The 27421-nt window shown below is 32.3% G+C and overlaps 3 protein-coding genes across 3 annotated transcripts; 2 read left to right on the forward strand and 1 right to left on the reverse strand.

Moving 5' to 3' along the window:
* Window positions 1-2145: 2145 nt before the first annotated feature.
* Window positions 2146-18770, forward strand: LOC128191348 (uncharacterized). The gene is given in 5 exon segments (XM_052863419.1): window positions 2146-2152; window positions 13702-13797; window positions 14203-14253; window positions 16157-16186; window positions 16189-18770. Coding segments are annotated over 5 exon segments (786 nt in total). The 3' UTR covers window positions 16791-18770.
* A 79-nt stretch (window positions 18771-18849) lies between these two features.
* On the forward strand, window positions 18850-22184 carry LOC128192830 (uncharacterized). The gene is made up of 6 exons (XM_052865814.1): window positions 18850-19874; window positions 20738-20892; window positions 20999-21111; window positions 21207-21346; window positions 21493-21708; window positions 21949-22184. Exons 2-6 carry the CDS (start codon window positions 20740-20742, stop codon window positions 22182-22184), a joined length of 858 nt encoding a protein of 285 aa, XP_052721774.1. The 5' UTR covers window positions 18850-19874; window positions 20738-20739.
* A 1361-nt stretch (window positions 22185-23545) lies between these two features.
* Window positions 23546-24482, reverse strand: LOC128192829 (uncharacterized). Its single transcript, XM_052865813.1, has 4 exons — window positions 24333-24482; window positions 24052-24195; window positions 23769-23928; window positions 23546-23668 (listed from the first exon to the last, which is right to left on the reverse strand). The coding sequence occupies exons 1-4, from the start codon at window positions 24443-24445 to the stop codon at window positions 23546-23548; spliced, it is 540 nt and encodes a 179-aa protein (XP_052721773.1). The 5' UTR covers window positions 24446-24482.
* Between the last annotated feature and the right edge of the window lie 2939 nt (window positions 24483-27421).

Here is a 27421-nt window from a genome sequence, read left to right on the forward strand (position 1 = left end):
GAAAATATTAAAATAATCCATCAGGTAAACGGCAGGCGTGTGGTTTTCTCTCGGCAGGCGTGTTTTCCCCGACAGGCGTCGGCAGGCGTGTTTTAGTATGACCCTTGTGAACTGCGATGTCCCGCGAAGAATTGTGTAAACAATTATCTTAGGGATTGAGAATGACTTAATTATTATGCTTATATTATAAAACAATATTTGATATTCAAATACAGTATATAAACATACAGAAATATGTATATTTAATGTATATACAAAGGCAAAACAAAAACCGGAAATCAAAAAACATTGTTGATTTCTCGGGACTACATTTACACTTTGGACGAAGGAAAATTGGCGATTTTTAACTTATTTGTGTTTTTTAAGAAGCAGAAAGAATACCATCGTCTTAAATTAAGATGCCATTTGTTATCTGATTAACGGTTTTTGAAAAAAGTAACTGGAAAATAAGTTAGACGCGAAATAGAAAATTGGGACATCGCGGGACATATGTCCGGGACTACTTTTACACCATCCCATAAAGAGGCGATATCAGTAGTAAATTGCATGAAGAGTTTAATCACTCTCCGGTCTGTCAATATTTTTTTCCCGGAGAGCTACAGTTTTGCAGCTACTTACACAGGTCGGGTACACTACCTTATATGGATAGCATTATTTAACACGTGACAGTAATTCTCCAATCCAGTGAATGAGTTTCAATGCATGACGGTCTATAACGTGTTTACGATTCAACAAACGCACATGGTATTTGTCTGTTTTATACACAATATTTATTTTGCTTGCCGGAATGTTTGTACATCTTGATTTTTACTTTAGAAGGTAAAAAAGGAAAGATTACGTACCATTAACTTTGTTCCATGCTCACATTAAAAAATACTGTTGTTTTAGTTGATTAATTGTTGCTTCAAAAATGATCAGTATCAAACGACTGACAAACATACGGATACAAGTACAAACATATTTTGATAAGAAAAAAACATCACATTTGTGTATTGGTGACTTTATCATTGTGCACTAGAAATAAATACAGGTAACTGTACATTTTTAGCATACGTGAATAGCCACGATAGTACAAATGCACAAATATACAAACGCAGAAGCGCAAGCTATATGCAGCATAAAGTAGTTTGTCCCTTAAGCATTCTGATGAATGTCCCTGGAGAAAATATCAACGCGCGTTCTACTAATGTTGTCCCAAATATGGGGTATCACGTGAAAAAAAACAGTACTCACTGCTTTTAATTCAATAGGACGTACCTCTCTTTTGAACATTGACAATGGGGTATTTAAATAGGTTGATATAAGTCCTCATATGCAATATTTTCTAAATGTGAGCATAGAAATTGTAGTTCAGACATAATTGTCCATTTTACTTTCATAAATTCTGAAAAATCATTCAAAATGAGTTTCCAAAAGACAATTCAAAATGGTATATATTTTCAATACGCTTTGTATACACTGAAACTTGTAGTAGCCCACAATGCCTTGCAACTCATTCACCTGATTGGTTTGTCGATAAAAGTAAACAGATGCCTAATTTAGTATGCAAATTTATGCCGACGTCACAAAATATAGTGGTCTCGACCTGTTACTGTTACATTATCGATTGCAAACTTCCGCCAGAGTTCGTGTGCGGAGACGCAGAGGACTATGGGTAGTATGTATCGATTGAAACTGGTTGTACCCAGTTTAGTCCATGAGAAAACACTCAAAACACAAAATCTTAGCGGAGCCCTGTAAGTCTGTGTAGTCTACATAATGACGTCACTGTCATTAGTGCTATTAAGTCTTTTCACATATTCTTTTTTTTTTTAAAAATGGACATACGTAGCCTCTATCTACAACAACATCACCCTGGTTGAAGACTATACCTGTCTATATCTAAAGAGAAAATGCTTAACAGAGAGCGGGTACAGGGGTAACTCTCTTGAGTCACTCGGCTCTCGCTATATAAAGTAAAAACATGTCAAATCCCTCATGCAATCTCTAACCGTTAACTTATAAAAAAAAATATTAAAGACCGGCTGTACATTCATTAAATTTACTCAAGTCACCAGTGTGTACAGAGCTGTCATTTCTGGCTCTCTTATTGGGGTTGTCTTTTACAGAAGACTTTTTTGACATTTTGGTGAGTAGGTATTCACTATGGCGGGTACACCGTGACAAAGGAAGACCACAAATGTTAGATTTTAGAACTAACAGACCACTACGATGAGGTTTTTAGGATGAAAGTTCGAATAATCAACTTACAATATAGCTGCAGAACTGTAGCTCTCCGGGAAAAAAATATTGACAGACCGGAGAGCTACCATGGCTACAGGGCCACCCATTGAAAAAATTGTATTAATATTTATTGCACAGAAAAACGTGCGCTAGTTTTCGACTAATTTACCTTATTTATACGCAAATTCTGTGAAAACAATTAGTACCATTAAATTCTTCATGCAATTAACTACTATTATCGTCTCTTCCGTTGCCTCGGATAGTCTTTTAAACACCATCTCCAGTTCCGTAATTGGACACAGACCACAATTATTTTTCCCTCTTATTCCTTATACAAAAATAAATCATATAAAAAATTCCACCGGCTCAAATGAGTTCAAATACAGCATACCTATAGAATGACACTAGTCCAACAACATATCCAAACTACAGGAAAATCAATCGAGAGGGGACTGAGATATGGCCCCTAAAATAACCCCTACCATGAAAAATTCATTTTCACTTTGGAATTTGTGTAAACATTGGCCTCTTTACACTCTTTCTATTGCGCCTGTACAGATAATTTTTTTAAATTTTTTCCTGCCTGTATTTTTTTTCAAACCTTCTTCTTTCCATCCATGCCATAAAAGGAACCAAATTCGACCATTAAGTACCCCTAGGAATTTTTGAAATAATACATACATTTTTAGAATGGAACTACTTGCGTAGTGTGCTCAATGAGCACGGGGTAAAAATAGTGGTAGGTGACCAATTCATGTGGTGCACTTTGTTTACATTTAAAAATGGCGACTCTCGATCTCGATGTAAATTCAACATCCTTGATTTTCCGAGTTCTATTTTTAGAAATTCTAATTTAAGTTCCGGTTTTTATTGGTTATTTTTAGCTCATTTGTCCATTATGTACCTATTTATAAATGCCTGTGCTTGTACCTTGTCATTAGCCAATGAAATGAGAATATTTCGATCACGTGTATATAACTTTTGTTTTAAACTCAAGTGTGAGAAGGACGTGTTTTCGTAATCTAAGATATTGATCACTTTGTAAAGTTTAACCCACCACCATCCCCATCTAACCGTCCAAATAATTTTATAATTTAAAACAGTCATAATAGCTTGTGCCAATATCAGAAATCCATTCTAATGTTTGCATTGTGTGCATCATGGTTTTATTAGATTTATGGCAGAACTTTGTATATGCCACCTTAATTTTTTACATGTTTATATTAAGGGAGATCACCCTGCCATTGTTGTTTACTATTTTTGGTTATATTTTACCGGGTGATCTCAATATTTGTTCAGGTGTTTTTTAACTAATAAGGGAGATCCCACAGTACCTGTTACATAAGTCATTTTAATAAGTTTAAGTATTGACTTTGTCAGCGATCTCCCTGTTTGTGATGTGGTTTATTTGTACAAGTTTTTGATTCGTCATTAATAAATGACATTATTTCGTCAATGACCATTTAGTTGTTTTTTAAGGTAAAAAATTAACAAGCTGCAGTTCATAGATGGAACAAAAGATTTAAGTCTATTAATGGAATAAGCTTTATTGGTAACTGTTAAGATCAATGCATGGGCATAATGAAATATTATTGCCAAATAATATGTTTTATGTCATCATTGTATCGTTAATTCTATTTTTAGAAATTCTAATTTAAGTTCCGGTTTTTATTGGTTATTTTTAGCTCATTTGTCCATCATGTACCTATTTATAAATGCCTGTGCTTGTACCTTGTCATTAGCCAATGAAATGAGAGTATTTCGATCACGTGTGTATAACTTATATTAGAAAATAATATAGAAAAAGAATAGAAAAACTGAATATTCATAACTTACCAGCTGCTGCCATTATTTCATTTACACCCACTTTATTTTGCAGAGAAAATACTTTGCTATATATTCTATTTTTTTGTTATAGAAAATATATTTTATTTTATTTTTTAGACCAATCCACACTTTACAAAAGTTGGGGAAAAACCCATATATTTCTCACAGTAGCCTTCGCGAGATTTTTTTCTTCTTCCAGTAATGTGCCTGGCACCAAGGTTGGGCATTATCGCACATGGAGACACGTTGCTGGAGATAAACAAACATGTCGGATTGTATGTGTTAGAAGGGGAATATGGCATTTTCTATTTTATATTGGGCGAACTACACAGCTGGGACTAGAAAACTTAGTAGAAAGTCTGAAATTGCTGTACAATCAGACCATGTCTTGAAATTCGTGTACGATAAAGAGGCATCATACGTACGTGGCACAGTTCAAGCATCTATGCGTGACAGGAGTTACAATGTAACGGTATGTCAAATTTAACTATTATGCGAATTTTCGGTAACAAAATAGTAAATTTTTTCAATGAATAATGTTATTTATACCAATAACTATGTGGTTGTTGTTTATATATGGACACACATTCTTCCCAAATTAGTATGTTGATAATATATTGTCGGGTGTTAATCACAGGGGCATCGTATCCGCGCTACACTCTATGACATATATATAATAATACATTTTACACAGTTTACCGCCGAAATTTCTACTATCATTACTGAACATATAGAGAGAGAAAGTACAGAGTTATCTTTTCTTGGGCGAAGAGATTGGGTTTCTGCAGCAGACAGCGGTTTTAATGGGATAAAAACGCTTTTTACCGAGTTTATTAGGAATATTTGAGTGTGAACGTGTTTTTTGACAACATTTGCAACAATGTGTGCGAGGATTTGCGTAACTTTTGTGAAGTAAGTTGTTTTTTGACATTGTTTTCATTTCGTGTCCTACTTTCGATTCTTCCCTTGTGTATTATTATATATATGTCATAGAGTGTAGAGCGGATACGATGCCCCTGTGTATTGACTTTGTCAGGGATCTCCCTGTTTGTGATGTGGTTTATTTGTACAAGTTTTTGATTCGTCATTAACCCTCTGACTGCGGCAGGGACATATATGTCCTTTTACCGCTGGCTGCGAGAGGGACATATATGTCCTTCACGACGTCATAAACGTTAAGTCACTTCCCCCTTTCATTTTCAACGAATTTCATATCATTTTTACTCCATTTTTACTATATAGATTGATTTTAATTTTTAGAAACATCAACATTTTGTTACAGTTAATAAAAATTATTGATTTTTTTTAGCAAAAATTTTTAAAATACGCAAAAGATACAGTAACTCGCGACGACTTGATGTCGTAAGTAATCAGTGTTATAACAATATGAGCAGCGATTTTCATGTTGAATTTTTTTATTGCGAGAATGTTATTTTCTACTAAAATGACAAAAATATCATGGTTTTTAAAATATCTTTTAGCCATATTTGTGTGTGAAAAGGCCGTTAAGAAGCCTTAATTGGAACATAATTGAATTATTGTCGTCCTGTACAAAAATTGATTTGCTAAATATTCCTTAGAGGAGAAATATTTCCTCTGACAAAAACTAATAATTTTTTCAAGCCTTATTTATCATAAAAGTTTAAGTTATATGCAGACTTATCATACTATAGCAGCTTTTTACAGCAAAATAAAATTCTAAAAAAGTACAGCTCATATTGCTTTAACTTTATTGCGGTTATCATCTCAGAGAATCCATCAGCCTTCGATGTGGGTTACATCAGACAAATGTGAAATAAAAATAAAAGACTGGTTTGAGCATATATATATTTGCGACTTTGAGCTTCTTGCAATTCTCGTGAAACTGAGTCGCACGAAAATAAGAAAGTTTAAAGTATATCATACGTATACATTTCGTTCTCCTTTCAATTATCCCGGTTATGAGTATGAAAACATCATACAAACTAAGAAAAAAAAATGAATTATTCAGTCGCCATTACCAACAAATAAATTATTTAGTCGGCATTACCTCTCCAACCCCCCAACCCTGTTCTTCATCGCAATAAAAACAAACGGTAATTAATACATGTAGTTTCTCGTAAATTGTAAGAGTACTATATAATTTTATTATTACACTTATTACCGATATCAAAATGCACACCATGATTCACAATTTTAGTTTTGATCTGAATGATATGAAAGTGTTATTCCTCTGCTATGAAACAAAATGCAGAGTATGGTTTTCCATGTTGACTAGCGGTATTTGCAAGTCATCAGATCGTTTTCAGAAATATGGATTCTTTAATGCCGTACTCGAAGTTTCCCTATCTAAGATTTTCTAAAAGTACATGTATGTATATGAAAGGCCCTGGTAGAAGTCTGATATACATTTTGCGAGAATCACTTGTAAGCTCTGAATGAACTACCAAACTATCACGATGAATTTGCAGTTTACAAGAGCCTGAAGTTTTGAAGGGAATAATTGGAGAAATCCATAATCGATTCTTTCTGACATAAATTATGTCTTGTAGAAACTTTCAAACACACTAACCATATATACAAACACATGTATCATTGGATGTCGTCTTGGCCGTCATGCAATGATTTTGTGATGGTTTATTTGTACGTAGATACTCCTACCTGTACACATACTCGAACAATCATGTACATTCATCCACTTTTGATATAAAGCAGTTAGAACAACTTTCAATATTTTTGAGAAAAAAAAATGTTTTAAGGGGGGGGGGGGGTCATTAAATCTACGTATATTTTTTCAGACATTACTTTAGTAAAAAATGAAACGACTATCCTCATTTTGGTCGTATAGATAAATAGCACGCTAAGCACTGGATTTGGAGATCCCTTGAATACACAATAAATGCTTACATAATCTCACTGGAAATGTACTCATTTAATTTGTAGCAGTGGTGGTTTTTTTTAAACAAATGTCAACAAAGTAAAAACAAAATCAAGGTAACTACGTATATAATTTATTTCTTTAAATGTTTACCTTCACAATTTATCACATACGTTGATGTTTGAAATGTGAATAAATTTTTGCAAGCAACTTCTCCAATCATATAATTGCCATACAATGGACATCATTATATGTGCTAGTGCTATACTTATTATACTAGTCTAGTGCTTAACCATAAGATTTTTAGTTTTTAAGACAATCTAAAGTATTCCGATGTGTTTAATCATTTCGTTGTCGCAGTTGAACCTAATAGAAGAGCAAGTTTTGATTATGACATCAAACGGTCGTGGTGCATGAAACAGCAATAGCAAGCACATATAAGACGAATTGACAAATCGCTATTAGTAGATACTTTATATACTACATAAGATATTAACATGTTTTTTTGGCGAGATATCAGACACTATATCTTTTAACACGATTAAATAATCCTGTATTCTTTTACTGTATACCACTACATGCATAAGTCCAGTAAAATTAAGAAATTATCAGGAATAAAGATTTATACCTGGATAAACCTACATTTGTATACTGTGTAACAGTTGCATAAATGTAATAAAAAGGGAAGGATGTACATAAAAAAATTAAAGTGCACAATGCCAAAGAAATTATTTGGACGGTAAACAATTGGTATATTCTTATAATTTAAGGGGCTGCGAATTCTCTCTCTCTCTCTCTCTCTCTCTCTCTCTCTCTCTTTCTCTCTCTCTCTCTCCCTCCCTCTCTCTCTCTCTCTCTCTCTCTCTCAGAATTTTCTCTGAATGGGGAATCGTAGTTGTAGACCTTTTTTGTTTTTGTGTTCTTAATCTCTCTCTGATGAGATGCAAATGCGAAATGAAAATGCGAAGAAGGAAAAAAATCCTATCATACCTTCTTTTCACAGATGTCTCCAAGTTCCATCATTCATCATTCATGACTGATATATTTGCATGTGCATGTGCAATAAGGAGGTTTTGGGAATTCTCTTTTTGCTCGATGGAGTTCTGGAGAATTCTGGGGATGGAGTGATATGTAGTGTTTGTGCACTTTGATCTATATACATGAACCCCTCTCCCCCCGAAAAAACTCAAACAAAGGCAAATTGGTTGATACAACAAGAAATGATATCGGATTTAGTATATTTTCTAAGAATCTTTTGTTTACATGCTTAGGAATGTCTAATGATTGTTCTTCAACAAATGTATGAAGATATGAAGAGATGCATCTTCAAAAACATACAGTTATTATGCATGTACAAACATATTATGTTCTTGCATATAAAAGACAGTTGCCTTATAATCTACTGACTCATAGTTTTCGGTAAAGGTTATCGGGTTCACTGCGCAGACTTATTACACGTGCGAAACGATCTGTGTTGTACTATATATAAAATATATATATAAAGTCCCACATTGACGGTATGCTATGGTAATAGAAAACAGTTACACAACTGTCAACGCTTTTCAATACAATTATTGATGGACATTTTTTAAAACCTAAATATCCATCAAAACAATTTTACATGTATCTAGTTCTTTTCATGTAAATACAAGAATCAAAATAAAAAACACCATATTCAGAAGATTTCCACAGCTAATATGAAACGTACGAAACCATGAATTATTGGGCTTAAATTTTGATAAAACGTAAACTGAATAGTTCTTAGGGATGTTTGATTATTTTTCTATATACCGGTATATTTGTTTAAAATGTCGCAGCATACATGTAATTCCCATGCAAAAGACTAAAACTGAGCTATCAATATGTTTTCATAGTCAATATTAATCTTGTGAACAACAAGATGGGTTATCCTGCTTGTCCGACAAATTGCCAGATGATAATGGCCTGAGTAGATTCAACAACAATATCAAAAAAGTCCGCTTTATATGTAATGATCACAGTGACTATTGATGGATAATACATCCGTTTGAGTGCCCATTCGTAAAAATAATATAGATAATAAAAACACCCTTTTTTATAAAGGATAACTGCACTTAAGGACATTCAAAAATTGCGAATAAATAAATTTTTGAATTGTGCATATTTCTTTATATGGTAGGAATTGTCAATGTCTCAGCTGCAACTTTCTGTAATTACCCTGATAAAAAGTTCATATTTATAAAGTACGAAATCGTTTTCATAGGTAGGTGTCATTAGACTTGAATTTCCATAGGATAATGAGGACAACCACTTTTTTCAGACTTAATAAATTGTCAGCGCATGTTTTTCTTTTGCTCTACTTTTAATGATATTTGTATATCTATATATATTTATAAGATTTTGTTAACAATTATAGACAAACATGCGCTCATGGTTAAACAGTGGAAAAACTACGCGCATTGATGAAGTTTTCCGGTCATTTTTTTCTTTGATACGTCGATCAATAGAAAAATGATTATCTTCATTTCTTAAATGACAATAAATTTCTATTGGAATTTTACCAAAGTAAAATTGAGCAAAGAATTAACGCAACAAGAATGATCGAAAAAGCACCCAAACTACGGCGATCAGTGCAGGCATCTTTTTCTGATCTTCTTTAAATTGTAACCTATTACTACTTTTATTAAATTTAAGAATACTGTTGATAATATTATTAAGCCTCACATGCATTTATGATCTTTTATAATTATGTATCAAACAAATAACACTGTGTCGGATAATTATGCCAGTGCCAAGGTGGCATTTTTGCACCCGCTTAGGATGCAGTTTAGGAAAAATCCATGTATACCAAATGATAGACCATTGTCTAGACAGTATATAACCACTTTTGTTTTAAGTGTGTTTCACCTGACAGGTGAGATGTTTACCTTTAAAAATTAATATCCCATCGGAAAATGATAATTCCCATAGGAGAATTGACTCTCCTACAGGAAATATTGACAATCCTATAGGATTTTTTAAAGTCCTGTAGGAATTATATTTCCTATAGGAGAATGGTAATACCTGTAGGAATTTGATTCAGACATGTAGTTTTCCTATAGGATATTAAGTTTTCCTATCGGATTTTATCAGATCCTATCGGAATTGAAATTCCTGTAGGAAGTTCTTATATTCCGATAGGAAATTTCAATTTACCTATAGGAATATTGATTTTCCTATGGGAACAATTATTTTCCTATAGGAATTTATTTTTGAAAGGTAAATATCTTACCTGACAGGTGAGATACACTGATAACAAAGGTGGTTGTTGGCACTGGCATAATTATCCGGCACAGTGTTAAATGTTGCTTCTGCTTCTGGGCAACGGCAATAAATCCAAGGATACAGTCATGAAATCTTGGGAAAATTAGTGGAAATTAGTGGAAAAGACAAGTAAAAATTACGGCATTGTAATCCGCACTTCGAAATAGAACGCGCACTTGTTACATTCCTTGAACTTTGAGAAAATCCCGCGTAAAAACGTCAAAAAACTTATGACGTCGTTTTTAATGTCGCAGTGACGTAAAGTTTTCTGTTCAATAACGTCGCAGCCAGAGGGTTAATAAATGACATTATTTCGTCAATGACCATTTAGTTGTTTTTTAAGGTAAAAAATTAACAAGCTGCAGTTCATAGATGGAACAAAAGATTTAAGTCTATTAATGGAATAAGCTTTATTGGTAACTGTTAAGATCAATGCATGGGCATAATGAAATATTATTGCCAAATAATATGTTTTATGTCATCATTGTATCGTTAATTCTATTTTTAGAAATTCTAATTTAAGTTCCGGTTTTTATTGGTTATTTTTAGCTCATTTGTCCATCATGTACCTATTTATAAATGCCTGTGCTTGTACCTTGTCATTAGCCAATGAAATGAGAGTATTTCGATCACGTGTATATAACTTTTGTTTTAAACTGAAGTGTGAGAAGGACGTGTTTTCGTAATCTAAGATATTGATCGCTTTGTAAAATTTAACCCACCACCATCCCCATCTAACCGTCCAAATAATTTTATAATTTAAAACAGTCATAATAGCTTGTGCCAATATCAGAAATCCATTCTAATGTTTACATTGTGTGCATCATGGTTTTATTAGATTTATGGCAGAACTTTGTATATGCCACCTTAACTTTTTACAGGTTTATATTAAGGGAGATCACCCTGCCATTGTTGTTTACTATTTTTGGTTATATTTTACCGGGTGATCTCAATATTTGTTCAGGTGTTTTTTAACTAATAAGGGAGATCCCACAGTACCTGCTACATAAGTCATTTTAATAAGTTTAAGTATTGACTTTGTCAGCGATCTCCCTGTTTGTGATGTGGTTTATTTGTACAAGTTTTTGATTCGTCATTAATAAATGACATTATTTCGTCAATGACCATTTAGTTGTTTTTTAAGGTAAAAAATTAACAAGCTGCAGTTCATAGATGGAACAAAAGATTTAAGTCTATTAATGGAATAAGCTTTATTGGTAACTGTTAAGATCAATGCATGGGCATAATGAAATATTATTGCCAAATAATATGTTTTATGTCATCATTGTATCGTTAATTCTATTTTTAGAAATTCTAATTTAAGTTCCGGTTTTTATTGGTTATTTTTAGCTCATTTGTCCATCATGTACCTATTTATAAATGCCTGTGCTTGTACCTTGTCATTAGCCAATGAAATGAGAGTATTTCGATCACGTGTGTATAACTTTTGTTTTAAACTGAAGTGTGAGAAGGACGTGTTTTCGTAATCTAAGATATTGATCGCTTTGTAAAGTTTAACCCACCACCATCCCGATCTAACCACCCAAATAATTTTATAATTTAAAACAGTCATAATAGCTTATAGACATTTTACACAGTTTACCGCCGAAATTTCTACTATCATTACTGAACATATAGAGAGAGAAAGTACAGAGTTATCTTTTCTTGGGCGAAGAGATTGGGTTTCTGCAGCAGACAGCGGTTTTAATGGGATAAAAACGCTTTTTACCGAGTTTATTAGGAATATTTGAGTGTGAACGTGTTTTTTGATAACATTTGCAACAATGTGTGCGAGGATTTGCGTAACTTTTGTGAAGTAAGTTGTTTTTTGACATTGTTTACATTTCGTGTCCTACTTTCGATTCTTCCCTTGTGTATTATTATATATATGTCATAGAGTGTAGAGCGGATACGATGCCCCTGTGTATTGACTTTGTCAGGGATCTCCCTGTTTGTGATGTGGTTTATTTGTACAAGTTTTTGATTCGTCATTAATAAATGACATTATTTCGTCAATGACCATTTAGTTGTTTTTTAAGATAAAAAATTAACAAGCTGCAGTTCATAGATGGAACAAAAGTTTTAAGTCTATTAATGGAATAAGCTTTATTGGTAACTGTTAAGATCAATGCATGGGCATAATGAAATATTATTGCCAAATAATATGTTTTATGTCATCATTGTATCGTTAATTCTATTTTTAGAAATTCTAATTTAAGTTCCGGTTTTTATTGGTTATTTTTAGCTCATTTGTCCATCATGTACCTATTTATAAATGCCTGTGCTTGTACCTTGTCATTAGCCAATGAAATGAGAGTATTTCGATCACGTGTATATAAATTTTGTTTTAAACTCAAGTGTGAGAAGGACGTGTTTTCGTAATCTAAGATATTGATCACTTTGTAAAGTTTAACCCACCACCATCCCCATCTAACCGTCCAAATAATTTTATAATTTAAAACAGTCATAATATCTTGTGCCAATATCAGAAATCCATTCTAATGTTTACATTGTGTGCATCATGGTTTTATTAGATTTATGGCAGAACTTTGTATATGCCACCTTAATTTTTTACATGTTTATATTAAGGGAGATCACCCTGCCATTGTTGTTTACTATTTTTGGTTATATTTTACCGGGTGATCTCAATATTTGTTCAGGTGTTTTTTAACTAATAAGGGAGATCCCACAGTACCTGTTACATAAGTCATTTTAATAAGTTTAAGTATTGACTTTGTCAGCGATCTCCCTGTTTGTGATGTGGTTTATTTGTACAAGTTTTTGATTCGTCATTAATAAATGACATTATTTCGTCAATGACCATTTAGTTGTTTTTTAAGGTAAAAAATTAACAAGCTGCAGTTCATAGATGGAACAAAAGATTTAAGTCTATTAATGGAATAAGCTTTATTGGTAACTGTTAAGATCAATGCATGGGCATAAAAGGCATTCAGTTTAAAACTTGATACACTCTGATACTGTAAACCAACTTTTATATGCGACAACATTATTTCACAATTTACAGAAGATAAACTGGTTCGAAACGATTAATTTTCTTTTAAGTTTTACTTTTACTTTTAAGTAAGCCTTAATATCTAGACCCATGTTGTTATAAAAACCATACAACAACCATACAACAAGGTCTGGTTCGCGTCAAGAAATATTTGCAAATGCGAATCTTACAAATAAAAGTTGGTTTAAATTACAGCCTCTGGCACGGTGATTATTGTACTTTTCGGGTAGCTAAATCATTGTATTGACCTCATTGTATTATGATACAATATTGTATTTATAGTATTAATTCATAGATATATATTGTATCATACAATACAATAGGAAATTTACATATACTATGATACAATATTGTAACATATAAAAATGTATAATATTGTATCATTAACCACACATTAATATTCAATGTTAATTGTAACTCTTTCTGATATTAGATTATATTCAACACTAAATTTTATGTATACTTTACTGAAAATTATTTGCAATTTATCTTTATCCAGGATGGGGAGATGTCAGCCCACAGCAGCGTGCTATATTCCACCACATAGAAGAAGAAGACCAAAGGCTTGCTTATGATCATTTTTTCAGAGAACGTGGTAATTGGTTTACATTCTTTAGATATATAAAAAAAAGTTCAATAACAACGAATAAATTGAATATAATTTGAGTTAATACAGATGTTCATCTTGTTTGATACTTCTGCGTTCAATATTCAAAATTTGAAACACGACTATAAAGCATGGTGAAATCCTAATTGTGAGAAAGCTAGGACAGAATTATTTGCTGCATCAATATTTTTTATTCATTGCATAACATTACATACAGTGGTTATCATTTTAATATTGCAAATGTGAAAGACACCTGTGTTTTTTTTCATTATTTATCATAAATATGCATATATAATCAACAATATGTGGTAACGTCCAAATTTAATGTAACCACTATACTGATATATGTAATACATGGAACAGGGTGTGATATTTTGGTTTCATTGTTTTCAGGTCGTGCCCCTAGAGTGCAGGAATTCTCTGAGTTTCTTTTGACTTTTGAAGGTAATGACCTGACCGACCCTTCACGAAAGACATTAGGTACTTTATAATCATCTAAAGAAATTTACAGTGCTGTAAACTAACTTTTGGTTGATTATTAATTAGGAAAGCAGTACAGTCTTGACAATTACTAGTATAAATAATAAATAATAGACAGCTAAATGATCTTATTAATAATGTACAGTTTGCAAACACAATTATACTGTAATGCTTATACACATGTATTATCTTTGTTGCCAAATGTTGCCAAATGTTCACAAGAACACTTCTTGTCCACTAGTCCTATCGCTATAGGGTTCCACTTATCTCAACCATCGACATCTTGATAAGAACGTCTGCACTGATGGTTCAATAAAGACAATCACAAGTCCACCCTCATCACTATTTCTGGGGCTGTAGTCCTAGAGCTGGTTTTGGTGTGGCGTGGTAGTGAAACAGTCCTATTGGATCCAAACGTGTGCTACATCATGCTCATCGACCACTGTTACAACGCTACAAAGTCAACACTAATAAATCAACTGTATCAAAACGCACAGTACATAAATCCATGTAGGCAACAACCATAGGCAACATTATTATAATACTATAGTACATGTATATAATATCTTATAGCTGTCTATAATGATTAAAATACATATGCATGGTAACATGTAAACAAAGTTTAAACCAATATGGCTTCCCTTCTGGGAACTCACTTCCGCCCAACATATTTAATTCATTTTACCAAAAAATATCTCCACAGTAGAAAAATATGTTTAAAAGGAGAAGAAAAAAAACAAATACAAAGGCGTTTAAAGTTATTGATAGCTGAAATAAGAATGGGGTATTTTAAAAACTTTCTCTCCACTGTCACACCTGAGTGAACAACAGAGGTAAGTTTTGTGAATGCTAGCCAAGCTATATTTAGAAATAGGTTAAACGACAAAGTTTTACTTTATATGCTAAAATAACAAGAATACATATCGAATGCACTGTACAGCACTTACCACGGTCTGTTTTCGATGCCCGTGTTATGAAGTAAGTCAAGCATCTATATATATGCATAGACATGCTAGTAGATTAATCGTGCACCCCTCTTGCAACACGACCGCACACCTGAGAAAATGGCTTAATTCTACTGCGTCACACACGATCACGTGTTTTATAGAATTGTGGGTAATATCCAGCCGGGTTTAAAGTACAGGGCTGTAAAGCTAACCTGATATATGTAACTGTTACAATGTCATTAAGCCATGGGGAGTGAAAATCACTTCACTGTACGTATCAAATCATTTTGACATTAAATGTGTTTACTACAACTGTGTCTTACTGTACATTGAGATATATATATATATATATATATATATATATATATATATATATATATATATATATATATATATATATATATATATTGTTACTTATAAACTGGCTTTGGTTCTAAATTTATCAAAAAAAATGGTTTATCTAGATTTACCAATAAGTGAATAGGAGTAGTTTACAGTAATTGTTAAGTTGTAACATTATTAATAACTTGACCAAATCCACAATCTTTAATTAAAAGCTTGCTTAAAATTGTAAGAGCATTATATGATAATCATAGCATACTTATGATGAAAAGTGATGTGGCTTTGCTGTCAGAAAAAGGAGTGTGTACCATATAAAAGAAATGGATACATAATTATTTTAAGATATACTTGCTGAGGTTTATTAATGATTTAAATAGGTTGCATTTCAGTTTAATTTTGTTCAGAGTGGCACCCATTTTTGTTTTAAAAAATGAAAGGAAGAATTATATTCTAATACCGGTACATGTATATTACTAAACTACTTGTACATGTGTATGGAAATTTAATATTAAGCTAGATATGAAATATGTTACATTCCAGAACATTTAATCTATATTTTCTTCATTGTCATATTATAGGTCAGTTATATTTGGAAAATAAAAAAAGTCAAAAAACCAGATTCTCCAAGATATGCGCCAACAGAGACAAACGATGAGATTATTGGACTCCCAGAATCAGGCTTTGGGACAGCGTAATGATCAATACAAGAGAGAAAGGGATAATTTGCAGATTGAGAACAGAAACCTGGAAGGAACCATATGCAACATCCAACATCAGAAAGAGGATCTACAGCTTAAATTTAATTCTCTGGAAAGGAAACATGATCAACATCTTGCTGAACTGGAGGATGAAAGGACTGATAAACAACAGTTACAGGCAGACAAACATGCACTTCAGAACACAATCAACTCACAAACAGACACAATTACACAATTTTCAGAAACAGTTTCTCATCTTGAGAGTAAGACAGAGGAACAGTTTGTCACTATCTCTGATCTGGAGAGTAAGAACTGTGATCTGGAGAGTGTGATAGAACAACAGTCTGTCACAATCTCTGATCTGGAGAGAAAGAACTCAGTTCTTGAGAGTGAGACAGAGCAACAGTCTACTACTATCACTGCTATTCAGCAACAAATCCAAAAGCAGCAATATGCTATTCTCTTTTTGGCAGCTCTTATCTTTGCAATGCTCTGTTTTCATTGCTTCTCTTAAGGAAGCAATCCTCTTACCGCATCACAGCAGACTACACAACAAAATCAAAAGCTTTATCCATTTGTAAATAGGCAATAGACATTGACGCAATATGCAAAACATTGTACCTAATTATTGTTCTACCTGTATTTTCACTCATTAAATTCCTGACCTCTTTTACTTTCTATATTTACCCATCCAATTCTTCTTAAACATATGTTACAGTAAACATTTTTAAACTCTCATACCAGGTAATCCTGAATTAATTTTTCTTCAGAGCACTTACATGTACATTTGTAAATAGCTACACATAAACAAATGAAAATTTGACAATCTTTTTATTTTATTAGTGCTATTATGGTAATGCTGTTTGGTTGATGTCAGTAGATCTGTGTGTTGTTAATATTAAATCTCAATCTGTACATAGACTTTCTATGTATATGTATATATACATGTACTGTATTCTCACATCTTTTGTATAGAGCTACATGTACATGTATTTTCTTTTTGGCTGGACACAGACTTTAACCAAAGTTAAGAGTGCATTGAAAAAAGGAGCTGTATTTATTTACATTGACAATACGATACAAAAATGTTAAACTTGACTGTATCTTTTACTCCATCTCCTTAACCTTACTTATGCTACTCATCTTACCAGAAACCTAATGATTTTACTTGTTGTCACAAACCTAATACATGTATATTTTTTCTACAATAAACTAATATAGGTAAAGAATCTTTGTAAATTGAAGAATATGATCATAAACAGTTTGTATTTCTAAGTTCTGTACTGTAAATAGAGATATTTGTGTACAATTTGTCCCCTGCTGATTTATACCAGTACTTTATAGCTTCATTTATGTGTTGATACGGTTGTATGAAGAGGTTAATGTGTAAAGGATACGGTTGTATGAAGAGGTTAATGTGCAAAGAATATGTACCTGTATGTACATAGAATGATATTTATACTCACATCTATTGTATAGAACTATTATTTATTTCATTTTGGTCACAATTATTTCACATGTATTATAAGATTTGTCTCTTCTCACTTTGCCAGCAATTATCAGACAAGATTTTGAAAAACGCTGAGAAAGTGACAGTCTGAAGCATTATACACTACATGAACAAGATGCAAAAATATTTTATTCACTAAGTAAGGCATTCCATTATACAGTATATAAATGTACAATTTAAACATTATTTCACAATATAAATATGTTTATTTTATAAACAGTTAAGTGAATGACCAGGCAACTTTGTACATGAATTAGTTATGGAGAAACGGGTAAATGAAATGTACCAAATGTAATCTGTGAGTAAATGGCATGTTTGTTTTATTATATTTATAGGTCAGTGATTTCTTTATAACTTTAAATTTCATAATACATGTATGTTTATGTATAATGAAGAGTCATATAAATCTGTTCGTGTGTATACTGATTTAGTTTTAATTTCAATGTTGTATGAAATATTTGTCTTTTAATGTAACAAGCTCTTTTATCATTTTAAATGAAATTGATTATTTTTTTTTTAAAAAAAGATATGCCTAAATAAAATGTACCAACTACATGTACATGTATTAACTTGTATCGATCATAATATCTAATGCATTGGAAATTTCATTTTACTTTTGTTGTTTTCTTTAACTAAAAAGTGCTATTTTAGATGTGCTGTTTATACTATACATGTATTGAAGGATGAAATTTAGTATAAGAAATTTCTTTTTTTTATTTAAAATTTTTAGATTTGATTTATTGAAGAAGAAAATTTATTCATACCTTGTTGTACAGATGTTTGTTGATACTCTGCGTATAGTGCAACCATTTGTGTGTACATAAAGATTATTCATTGCACATGTACTTCATATAAATTTAAGTTCTGCTGTTGTGCTGTATATTTTGATGAGAAGTATAAACTTTATCTTATTTGTTTGAATTTTCACATACATGTATTAACATAAACTGGTAAATTTAATTAAACTGAAAACATCCGAAATCCTCTCAGCTTTCAACTTTGATATCATTGTTATGCCCCCCTTCAAAGAAGGGAGGGCATATTGCTTTGCTGCTGTCTGTCGGTCGGTCGGTCTGTCGGTCCACCAACAGTTTCCGTTCATTTTCTTCGCAGAGGATAAACATATTGAAATGAAATTTGGTATACAGGTTTAATATCATGATAATATCTAGGTCAAGTTCGATATTGGGTACGATCGAGCCATTTTCGACAGAGTTATGGCTCTTGGACATAGAAAAATTCTAGGCTGAACATATTAAAAAGAAATTTGGTATACAGATTTATCATGATAATATCTAGGTCAAGTTCGATAGTGGGTACGATCGAGCAATTTTCGACAGAGTTATGGCCCGTGGACGTAGAAAAATTCTAGTTTTTTGCAGTTTCCGTTCATTTTCTTCGCAGAGGATGAACATTGAAATGAACTTTGGTACCCAGGTTTATCATGATAATATCTAGGTCAATACACAGGGGCATCGTATCCGCTCTACACTCTATGACATATATATAATAATACCCCTTGTGTATTATTATATATATATATGTCATAGAGTGTAGCGCGGATACGATGCCCCTATGTGTTAATATTTAGATTACCCTTGGCCCAAACTACAATATTGAAGACAGCACTTGCGAGTGTGTGAATGGGCAGGATAAATGTCATCACAAGGCCAGCATTCTTCTCTATGGGTATGCAAATGAAATTATATTGCCTATCTGTAGCTCTGATGAGAGAATATGTTCTGACAACCAGAATTTTCTCTATAGAGATCTACAGAGCTGATCAATGTATTGAATTCAAAACACATAGCTTTTGATTGACTAAAATTTAATTAGTATATGCTGTAATTTATGATGAATTATTTTATCACCACCTGGTATTCAAGTACATTTATGGAATTTGTTGAAAAACATATCACTACAGAAAGTATATATAATACATATTTTATCCAATCTACAAGAGGTATAAAAACGTGTCAAAGACAGATGTGAGGCAGTCATGGATAAAAATCCAAAGTCAGCACCACCTCGCCAAACCAAAACAATGGAGGAACTGTTCCCTGCACCAGATCGATTTGTAAACTACAGGTTAGCAAACAATAATTTTATAACTGTATCTGTTCTACATGCATATGATATACAAACAGTTAATGATTTTATTTTTGCAGGGTTTAATATAGCATGGGTTTTTGCTTTATTAATTTTACTGTACATGTATATATTTTATCAAAAAACATTAGGGCAACAAATAGACCAGTTAATGATAGAGACAGGGAGTTCCTATATCACAAATTGACATCTGTGGGAAGATTTTCAGGTTAAATCTGGTGCTTTATGTTGATAGTTCATTGTTACCAGTTTCGGTATTTAAAATTTTAGATTATTACTTGTTTAAATTAAACAAGGCAGGATGCATAGATAAAGAAACACTCTCTTGATATAAAATGAAAATTTATCCAGTGACATTGATGTTAAAGGCAACTCTAATAGACTAATAGTGTCATTGATGCAATACCTGTTTTTTTTATGTTTTTAACTTATATGCCAAATTTAATTTGTTTTGTTTTTAACATTTTATTCTGCAAAGGTTATTATTTGATACTAACATGGATTGTACATATTCTCAAGAAGTATTTTATCTGCAAAATCTCAAATGTTAAGTTGTAACAAGTTATATACATAAAACAAAACAGCATTTACCTTACACATTTAGTGAAATACATTCATTTTAATGTTTATTTTCCTGGCATGTTTTCAAACTTCACCATGTATTTATTATATAGCAGTACTTTTCTCATGTAATTATATACATCATGTACATTTATATGCATTAATTGGTAATATAAATATTTTGCAATTACATTTTTCTTAATTTCAGTTATTTGAAATAAAGGTACTAGACTATGTTTTCCTGGTAATCTTTTAAAACATTTTTATTTAATATTTAACAGCAATGCATTGGATACTGGTCCCAGAGCCACCTGTGCCTAGGCTTTCTTTACCTATTGTTGAAGACCTCATTTCAAGCCAGGAATTCATCTCCTCAGAAAACCCCATTGATTGGATGAAGCAAAAATTAATGATAAATGAGCAGCAAATTCAGCAGGTGATTAAATCATTCATGCAGTTTCAAATGAGATATTGTACCATCAATGACTTAATAATTATGTATTTTTTAATGAATGCTGTTTAAAGATAGAGATGTTTTGTAGATTGCCAGTCTTACCATCGGACAAAAAGATAACTGCTTGTGGTCATCAGTTCGCAAGAATAGATTGACAGCCTCCAACTTTGGTTGTGTTTTGGCAGCAATCAAGAGAAATAGGTATTCACAGAAAAAAGTACACATATCAGTAAATGTAGAATTATGTGAATTAAAACTTATCTAACTTAATTAACTTATTGATGCCTTTTTCACAGATATCCAATTTCCTTGTACAAAAGACTATGTTCAGCGTATGATCTTTCTAAGATGGATGCCATCATTTGGGGGATGTGCAATGAAAAGATAGCCATTGAGAAATACAAAACTTTTGGGGATGCTGTTGTAGAGCCAACGGGTGGGCATTATTATACAGGATAACCGATAATGCGAAAATTATTGTCAGTGATGTATATATATTAAATATAAGGTAACTGATAATATGAAAACAATTCTCATTTTTATCTTGTACTTTGTCATTGAAAATTCAATGTTGCTTAATATGTATCTGGCTTCACAAAAATGGGGTTCTTGGATCAAGTCCAGATGGAATCGTAGGTCAACCTGCGCTGTTTGGATATTGTTATCAAGATCCAGCTCTTGCTGACATGCTTCAGTTATATAACTGTCGACCAGAAATATTGGAGGTGAAATGCCCCTTTTCGGCAAAGGAGATGACTATTCCTGAAGCTATCGAAAAATTGAATGATTTCAGCTTAGGTTGGTTACAATTATGATTAATGGTTTTTTTTTATATTTCAAAGACTCATTTACAGAGTTAATTATTCCAAATTATATGAGCAATATGTTTTTATTTTGAAACAAGATAGATACAATATTTATATATCAAAAAGAAAAAAAGTCTTTTGCATGATCAACCACAAAAAAGAAGATATTTAATTTATGATGTAGAAATGACTAGAAACATGACCATTTTAATTGTTTTTTTTTAACTTACAGAGTTTCAAGAATTCCATGGAGTGAAATCATACAAGTTAAAAGAAAACCACCAATATCATGATAAGGTCCAAGGACAGCTGCACATTATTGGAAAGTCTGCGTGTGACTTTATGATTTGGACACCAAAGGACTGTGCGATTGTTAGAATCACAAAACAACTCAGTTGGGAGGATAATATTTCTGTTTTGACAGATTTTTACTTTGATAAATGTGTTCCCCATCTGCAACAGCTATAAAAGTATTAAATATGATAGCAACATATTCATACTCTTGATTTCTAACATTTCAATCTTGACCTACAAAGTTTTGAGCAATTTCCTGCAAAAGAGGATCCTGAAAATTGACAAGTACACAGCATAACTGAAACACTTTGGTACTGATGTATCTAAACTGATGAGGGATATGTCTAAGAATTTCATAATTTTTTATGCGCTCATTTGCATGCTCAACATGTATACGTGATTAAGCAATTTTTCTACAAAGCTGAACTTCACTGGGGGTGTACTGCGATTTAGCTGTAAGGAAGGGAGTAATATTAAGGTGTACTCCTTGGGGCTACAACTTGTGAATAGTAAACCCTTTATCTGCTAATATCATGTCACCGGGCGCTAATTGCTCTAAAATTTTGCTGTGCTCTACAATTGCAACATCAGATGTGCTCCCAGGGTACAATTTAATAATAAACACCAAGGCACCATTCGGTGCAACACCTGTAACACTTTTTACAGTGTGGGAATTTTTGTAGCCACTGTATGTGCTGGCCTGCAATCTCATGTCATTCCCAGGAACATCTTGGTTGATTTCAGTGGCGTCGAGTACTATTCTGCATGAGCTAAAATCGCCAAAACTGGTAGGCATAGATCCGTTGCATTTTTGTAGAGATGGAATGCGACTCTCTATGAGTCCTTCATATAAAACCTCATGCATAGCACAAATTTGAGAAGTTACAATGTTATTAACTGATGATGCACTTGTGTTGAATCTCTCTGCAAGGTCCAAAAGAGGTGTGTTCATAGTTATTTTCATTAATGTCATCAACAGTTGGTCTGTCAAAGAAATGAAAGATGGTCTCCATCCATCAATGTACTTAACCTGGAATCTCTGCATCATTTCGTCCATGGCGTGGAACATGTCTGGCCTTAGACTTGTATACATCAGCATCTACATTAAAACATGACAGTGAAACACATTGTGTTGAAGATATATTTCTTTTTTTTTTTTACATTTTGTTTTAAAAACAGACTTGTTTCTGATAAACGAAAATGCTGTCCAGCAGCATTTTAATAACCCATTGTACAAAACATAAGCAGTATGATATTCTTTCCTGGCAGAGCATTTGTTCTACTATTTCCGTCATTTTTCACAGGCTGATGAACTGTCCAGCAGTAGGCCCGTTATCAAAATATAAACTGAAAAAGAAATGCCTCGCAAAGTATCGTGTTCAATGATAAAATCAGAAGATCTGTAAATAATATCTCATCAAGGTATATAAACCTTAAATATAGCATTGAACTATGCATTCCTACCAGTGTTCATAACTTCGATGTGCATGTATCAATAATCTGATGACGAATGTCGATTTTTTTTAATACATGTACTACTCATGATATCTGAAATGTACCTTTCTCTCGTCATCTATGATATCGCCAATTCTGAACGCTAGCTTCATGGACATCATTCTGATTTGTATTCTTAATTCCTCAACCTCGCGCCTCAGGTTCTGATAAATACAAATATATATTTATAATAAACAGGTATTATTCGTAATCTTTACACTAATTTCATTGTCATCGTTGAGCTTTAAGTGTCTAACCATTTACCTGATTCTCTTCCTTTAAATGATGATAGGAAGTCTGGTAACTGTGATCCAGATTTATGTGTGCAGATGTTGAATCCATAGATGATGCACAATGCATGGCTGATAATGCAGATGTGGATGTGCTGGAAACAGCCATCTTTTGATTTTCTTTTCTCTCAGTTCTAAATAAAATACACAACACATATGAATAAAATTTATTAAGTAAACATTTTTTTTAAAATTACATATTACTATTGAAAACAAAGACTAATTTATGCTTTTTGTAAATATGACATATCCCATACCTATTTATTTTGGTTGGATCAGGAAAATCAAACAGTTTCCCACAACTCCATGGGAAAATGGTTGGGCCATTATTCTTGTCCCCATCCACAAAATGACAGCTGCAGATCCTGTCACTCTGCAACACTACGGCTCTGTCCTTACGTCTGCATACATACATGTAATAACGTATTTATTTAACATTAGCATTTAGATACACACATATTAAAACAATTTCACATTGTTTATTCTACAAGGGACCTAAATATTCTTCGTTCTGCAATGACATTATAATAATGTTTACCTGCATAGTTTTTCCCATTTCGTTGACAACCCGGCACTGGATGGGAATCTAAACATCTTGCATGTTCGCCGTAATCCCTGGTGATTACACCCAAACACAAAACAAATCGTCATTGTCGGTTCACGCGTTATGCACTGGTGTATTATTACGTCTCGGTTAGAGTCAGACCGGTTTTATTTTAAGACAGCCAATGAGAATTCAGGAGCGGATCTTGAACTGAATATAGGAATTCCCCTATTTTAAACATAATTAACGCGGTAAATATGAATTTTTCATTATATACCATTTCCTTAAAGGGGAAGGAAACTAAAAATATGTTGTACAATAAATCAATTAATTACCATCTACTATAATTGTAAATCGTATTTATTTTCATTAAAAACCCCAGAACAATGAATAAATCAAGAAAATCGATCGCTTAATTTAAATTTCCCGCCGCCATGGGGGCTGCCATTGAACTTTAAATCTATGACGTCACACCATCTATTCCGGTTTGTCTTATCAACATAACATCAGTTTTTAGTAAATCATGATATTCGCTCTAAATGACAAGTTCTGGAAAATTTGAAACAATACTGATTTGAGACCGTTCTTTTACCTTTGCAAACTACAAACTAACGTCAAATGGAGCATGTTCGTTGAAATCTAAAAGCGGAGGTAAGTGTCTGAGAAATCGCCGCGTAAATGTGGAAATTGTCAACAGATGCCAAGTATATACTATGTCCCAAGATATTTTGGATTCACGTTTGGCTTAATTGTTTGATATTTATAAATACCTCAGGATCCAAACGATGTTCATTCAAAAGTATGAAAAATTTCCAAGATTTCTCAGTCAAAACGCCCCTGTTAGCTTATCAGGTTTCAATACAATGCTAAAAAATGTGTTGTCTACGGAGATTTTGCATTGCAGCAAGCCCGGATGATAACGTTGAAATATTGCGCGATGTATTCCGAGTGTATTCCGAATGGAGAAAAGATGTAAACATTCCCCATTTTAAATCTCCGTAAGGAATCTGTTTTCGTTCCTGTGAATTTTTCCGAGTGAAAGATGATAATGTGTCAATGAAATTATCTTGGAAAATATCCCTTTCAACTATTTCAATTGCACTTCTTTCACAGGTAAGTGTATTTTTATTAAAAATCGTCCAAACGTGAATCCAAAATATCTTGGGACAGAGTATAATAGAAAATGTCTGCCGTCGTTATTTCGACATGGTAATTCCGACTTTAAAGAATGAATTTTAAACATCCCGATTACAATTATAACATTTATTCAGTTAGCAAAGAACTTGACTTGGAATAAAAAATTTAATCGAGGTCGTTTTCAACTTTGAATGATAGCCTAGCAGATTAACAGCTGTCATTTACTTATGAAAATGCATATATTTATGCATACAATGATACATGTAATTATTCTTATTATTGACGTGTGAACTCAAACATTATCAATTTTGTTTAGTCGATTATTTGAGTAACAGAAAGGCATAAACCAGCGTTAACTACATTCAGAGCACTGTGTGCATTCATTACGGGCCGCCGGAAGGCGGTCCGTTATTTGATACACATTTAAATATTGTTACTGCGTTTCTGCGGGATAGTTCTGTTTTAGTAGAATTAATACTATGCTTATTTTTATGAATTAAAAGTAAATTTGCATGTAGAAATATGTTTTATGCCTTTTAGAAAATATCACATATTTTTTGTTTTACTCGTAAATGAAATGTAGGTCATAATTAGTAGATTGTCGTATTTGGCGCGTTTTTATCGAGACTATAATCTATTCGGAAAATTTCGGAGTTCTTCATTCTTTTCAAAACAATGCATCAAGATCGGTATGCGGGACATACTTAAGACCTGAAATAATAAAGACCTAAATGTCATTAAATTTTATATAAATGATATATTTGAATTTCTATGTGCCGTGTCAAATAAAATGACTTTACGTGTGTATTTATTATATTTCCATGTAAAATGTGGTAGAAAATATCATGAAATGAAATTATATCAATTATTTACGCAAGATTATGACAAAAATGAAAATATGAATTGACTGGAAAATTTGAACTTATCCATTTTTATTTTTTTTTGAGGTCCCTTGAAATCATATGTTAAACTATTCCATTAAGTTTTCATTCAATACAATGCAACAACAAAAAACCAAAATGGTTTGAAATACGTAATCCCCCAGGGAAATTTCAAATAATGAGTTGAACTTTGTATTAGAGTAATGTACAAATCAATGTGTTCTCCATTACTTCATACTATGGCAATGATCATACAATTTTCGTAAGGAATGCTTACAGTAACGAAATCGATTTTTTATGATAATAGTAAAATGTTAAACTTCAAAACAAGTTGCTGAAAGTATAGTAAAATTTACCATAAAAATTAGTACAACCAACTCTTATTTTCTTTGTGGTGTGTTTTTATGTAAACAACCAATGATTCATACAACAATTATATTTTTTGCGGCCCATTTGACGCTTGCGTCAAAACGATTTCTTGTTTGTATATGTAAACCAAACCGGAATAGATGGTGTGACGTCAAAATAATTAAATTTTTTGGTTTTTAATACAAAAGAGTTCTACATCATGTCAGCCTCCAGTAAATACGATTTCTCCAACTTCAAACGTTCATTAAAGCTTAAGGTGGCTCTAAACACCCACAGTTTATTTCGGTTTTCAATAGAAGACCACAAAACATATACTTATCAAATATCAAAATGATGATAGGGATACTATAGGTATTTTTAAAGAATTTTTTATGTTTTTTTGAGTTTTTGTAAAATAATTTTTAAAAACTTAACTATTAACAAATTGAGAGAATTTTTTTTGTCAGATGATGTATATTTCCTTCGGACACCTAAAAAAAATACAACACTTCTTAACATTCAAAAATGTTATTATTGCAAATTTTTTTGGTATTTCCCCAAAACATAATTTTTCATATTTTCTTACTCTGTAGACAAATCATCTTAAAAAGCTGCTTGATGTTATAAGAAAATGTATTTCAATAAATGTGACATAAAAAAATGGAATGAAATAATTGCAAAGAAACACAAAAAATATTTTAAATTTTATTTGGTGTG

Source organism: Crassostrea angulata, chromosome 7 (genome assembly GCF_025612915.1).
Source record: "Crassostrea angulata isolate pt1a10 chromosome 7, ASM2561291v2, whole genome shotgun sequence".
NCBI classification, from domain to species: domain Eukaryota; kingdom Metazoa; phylum Mollusca; class Bivalvia; order Ostreida; family Ostreidae; genus Magallana; species Magallana angulata.

Coding starts and splice junctions, on each gene's coding strand:
- LOC128192830 (XM_052865814.1), top strand. CDS start 20,740: ATGCATTGGATACTGGTCCCAGAGCCACCTGTGCCTAGGCTTTCTTTA. Junction 20,893..20,998: donor ATGAGCAGCAAATTCAGCAG/GTGATTAAATCA, acceptor GATGTTTTGTAG/ATTGCCAGTCTTACCATCGG. Junction 21,347..21,492: donor TGCTGTTGTAGAGCCAACGG/GTGGGCATTATT, acceptor GTTGCTTAATAT/GTATCTGGCTTCACAAAAAT.
- LOC128192829 (XM_052865813.1), bottom strand. CDS start 24,445: ATGACGATTTGTTTTGTGTTTGGGTGTAATCACCAGGGATTACGGCGA. Junction 24,196..24,332: donor AAATGGGAAAAACTATGCAG/GTAAACATTATT, acceptor GTATGTATGCAG/ACGTAAGGACAGAGCCGTAG. Junction 23,929..24,051: donor GATCCAACCAAAATAAATAG/GTATGGGATATG, acceptor TATTTTATTTAG/AACTGAGAGAAAAGAAAATC.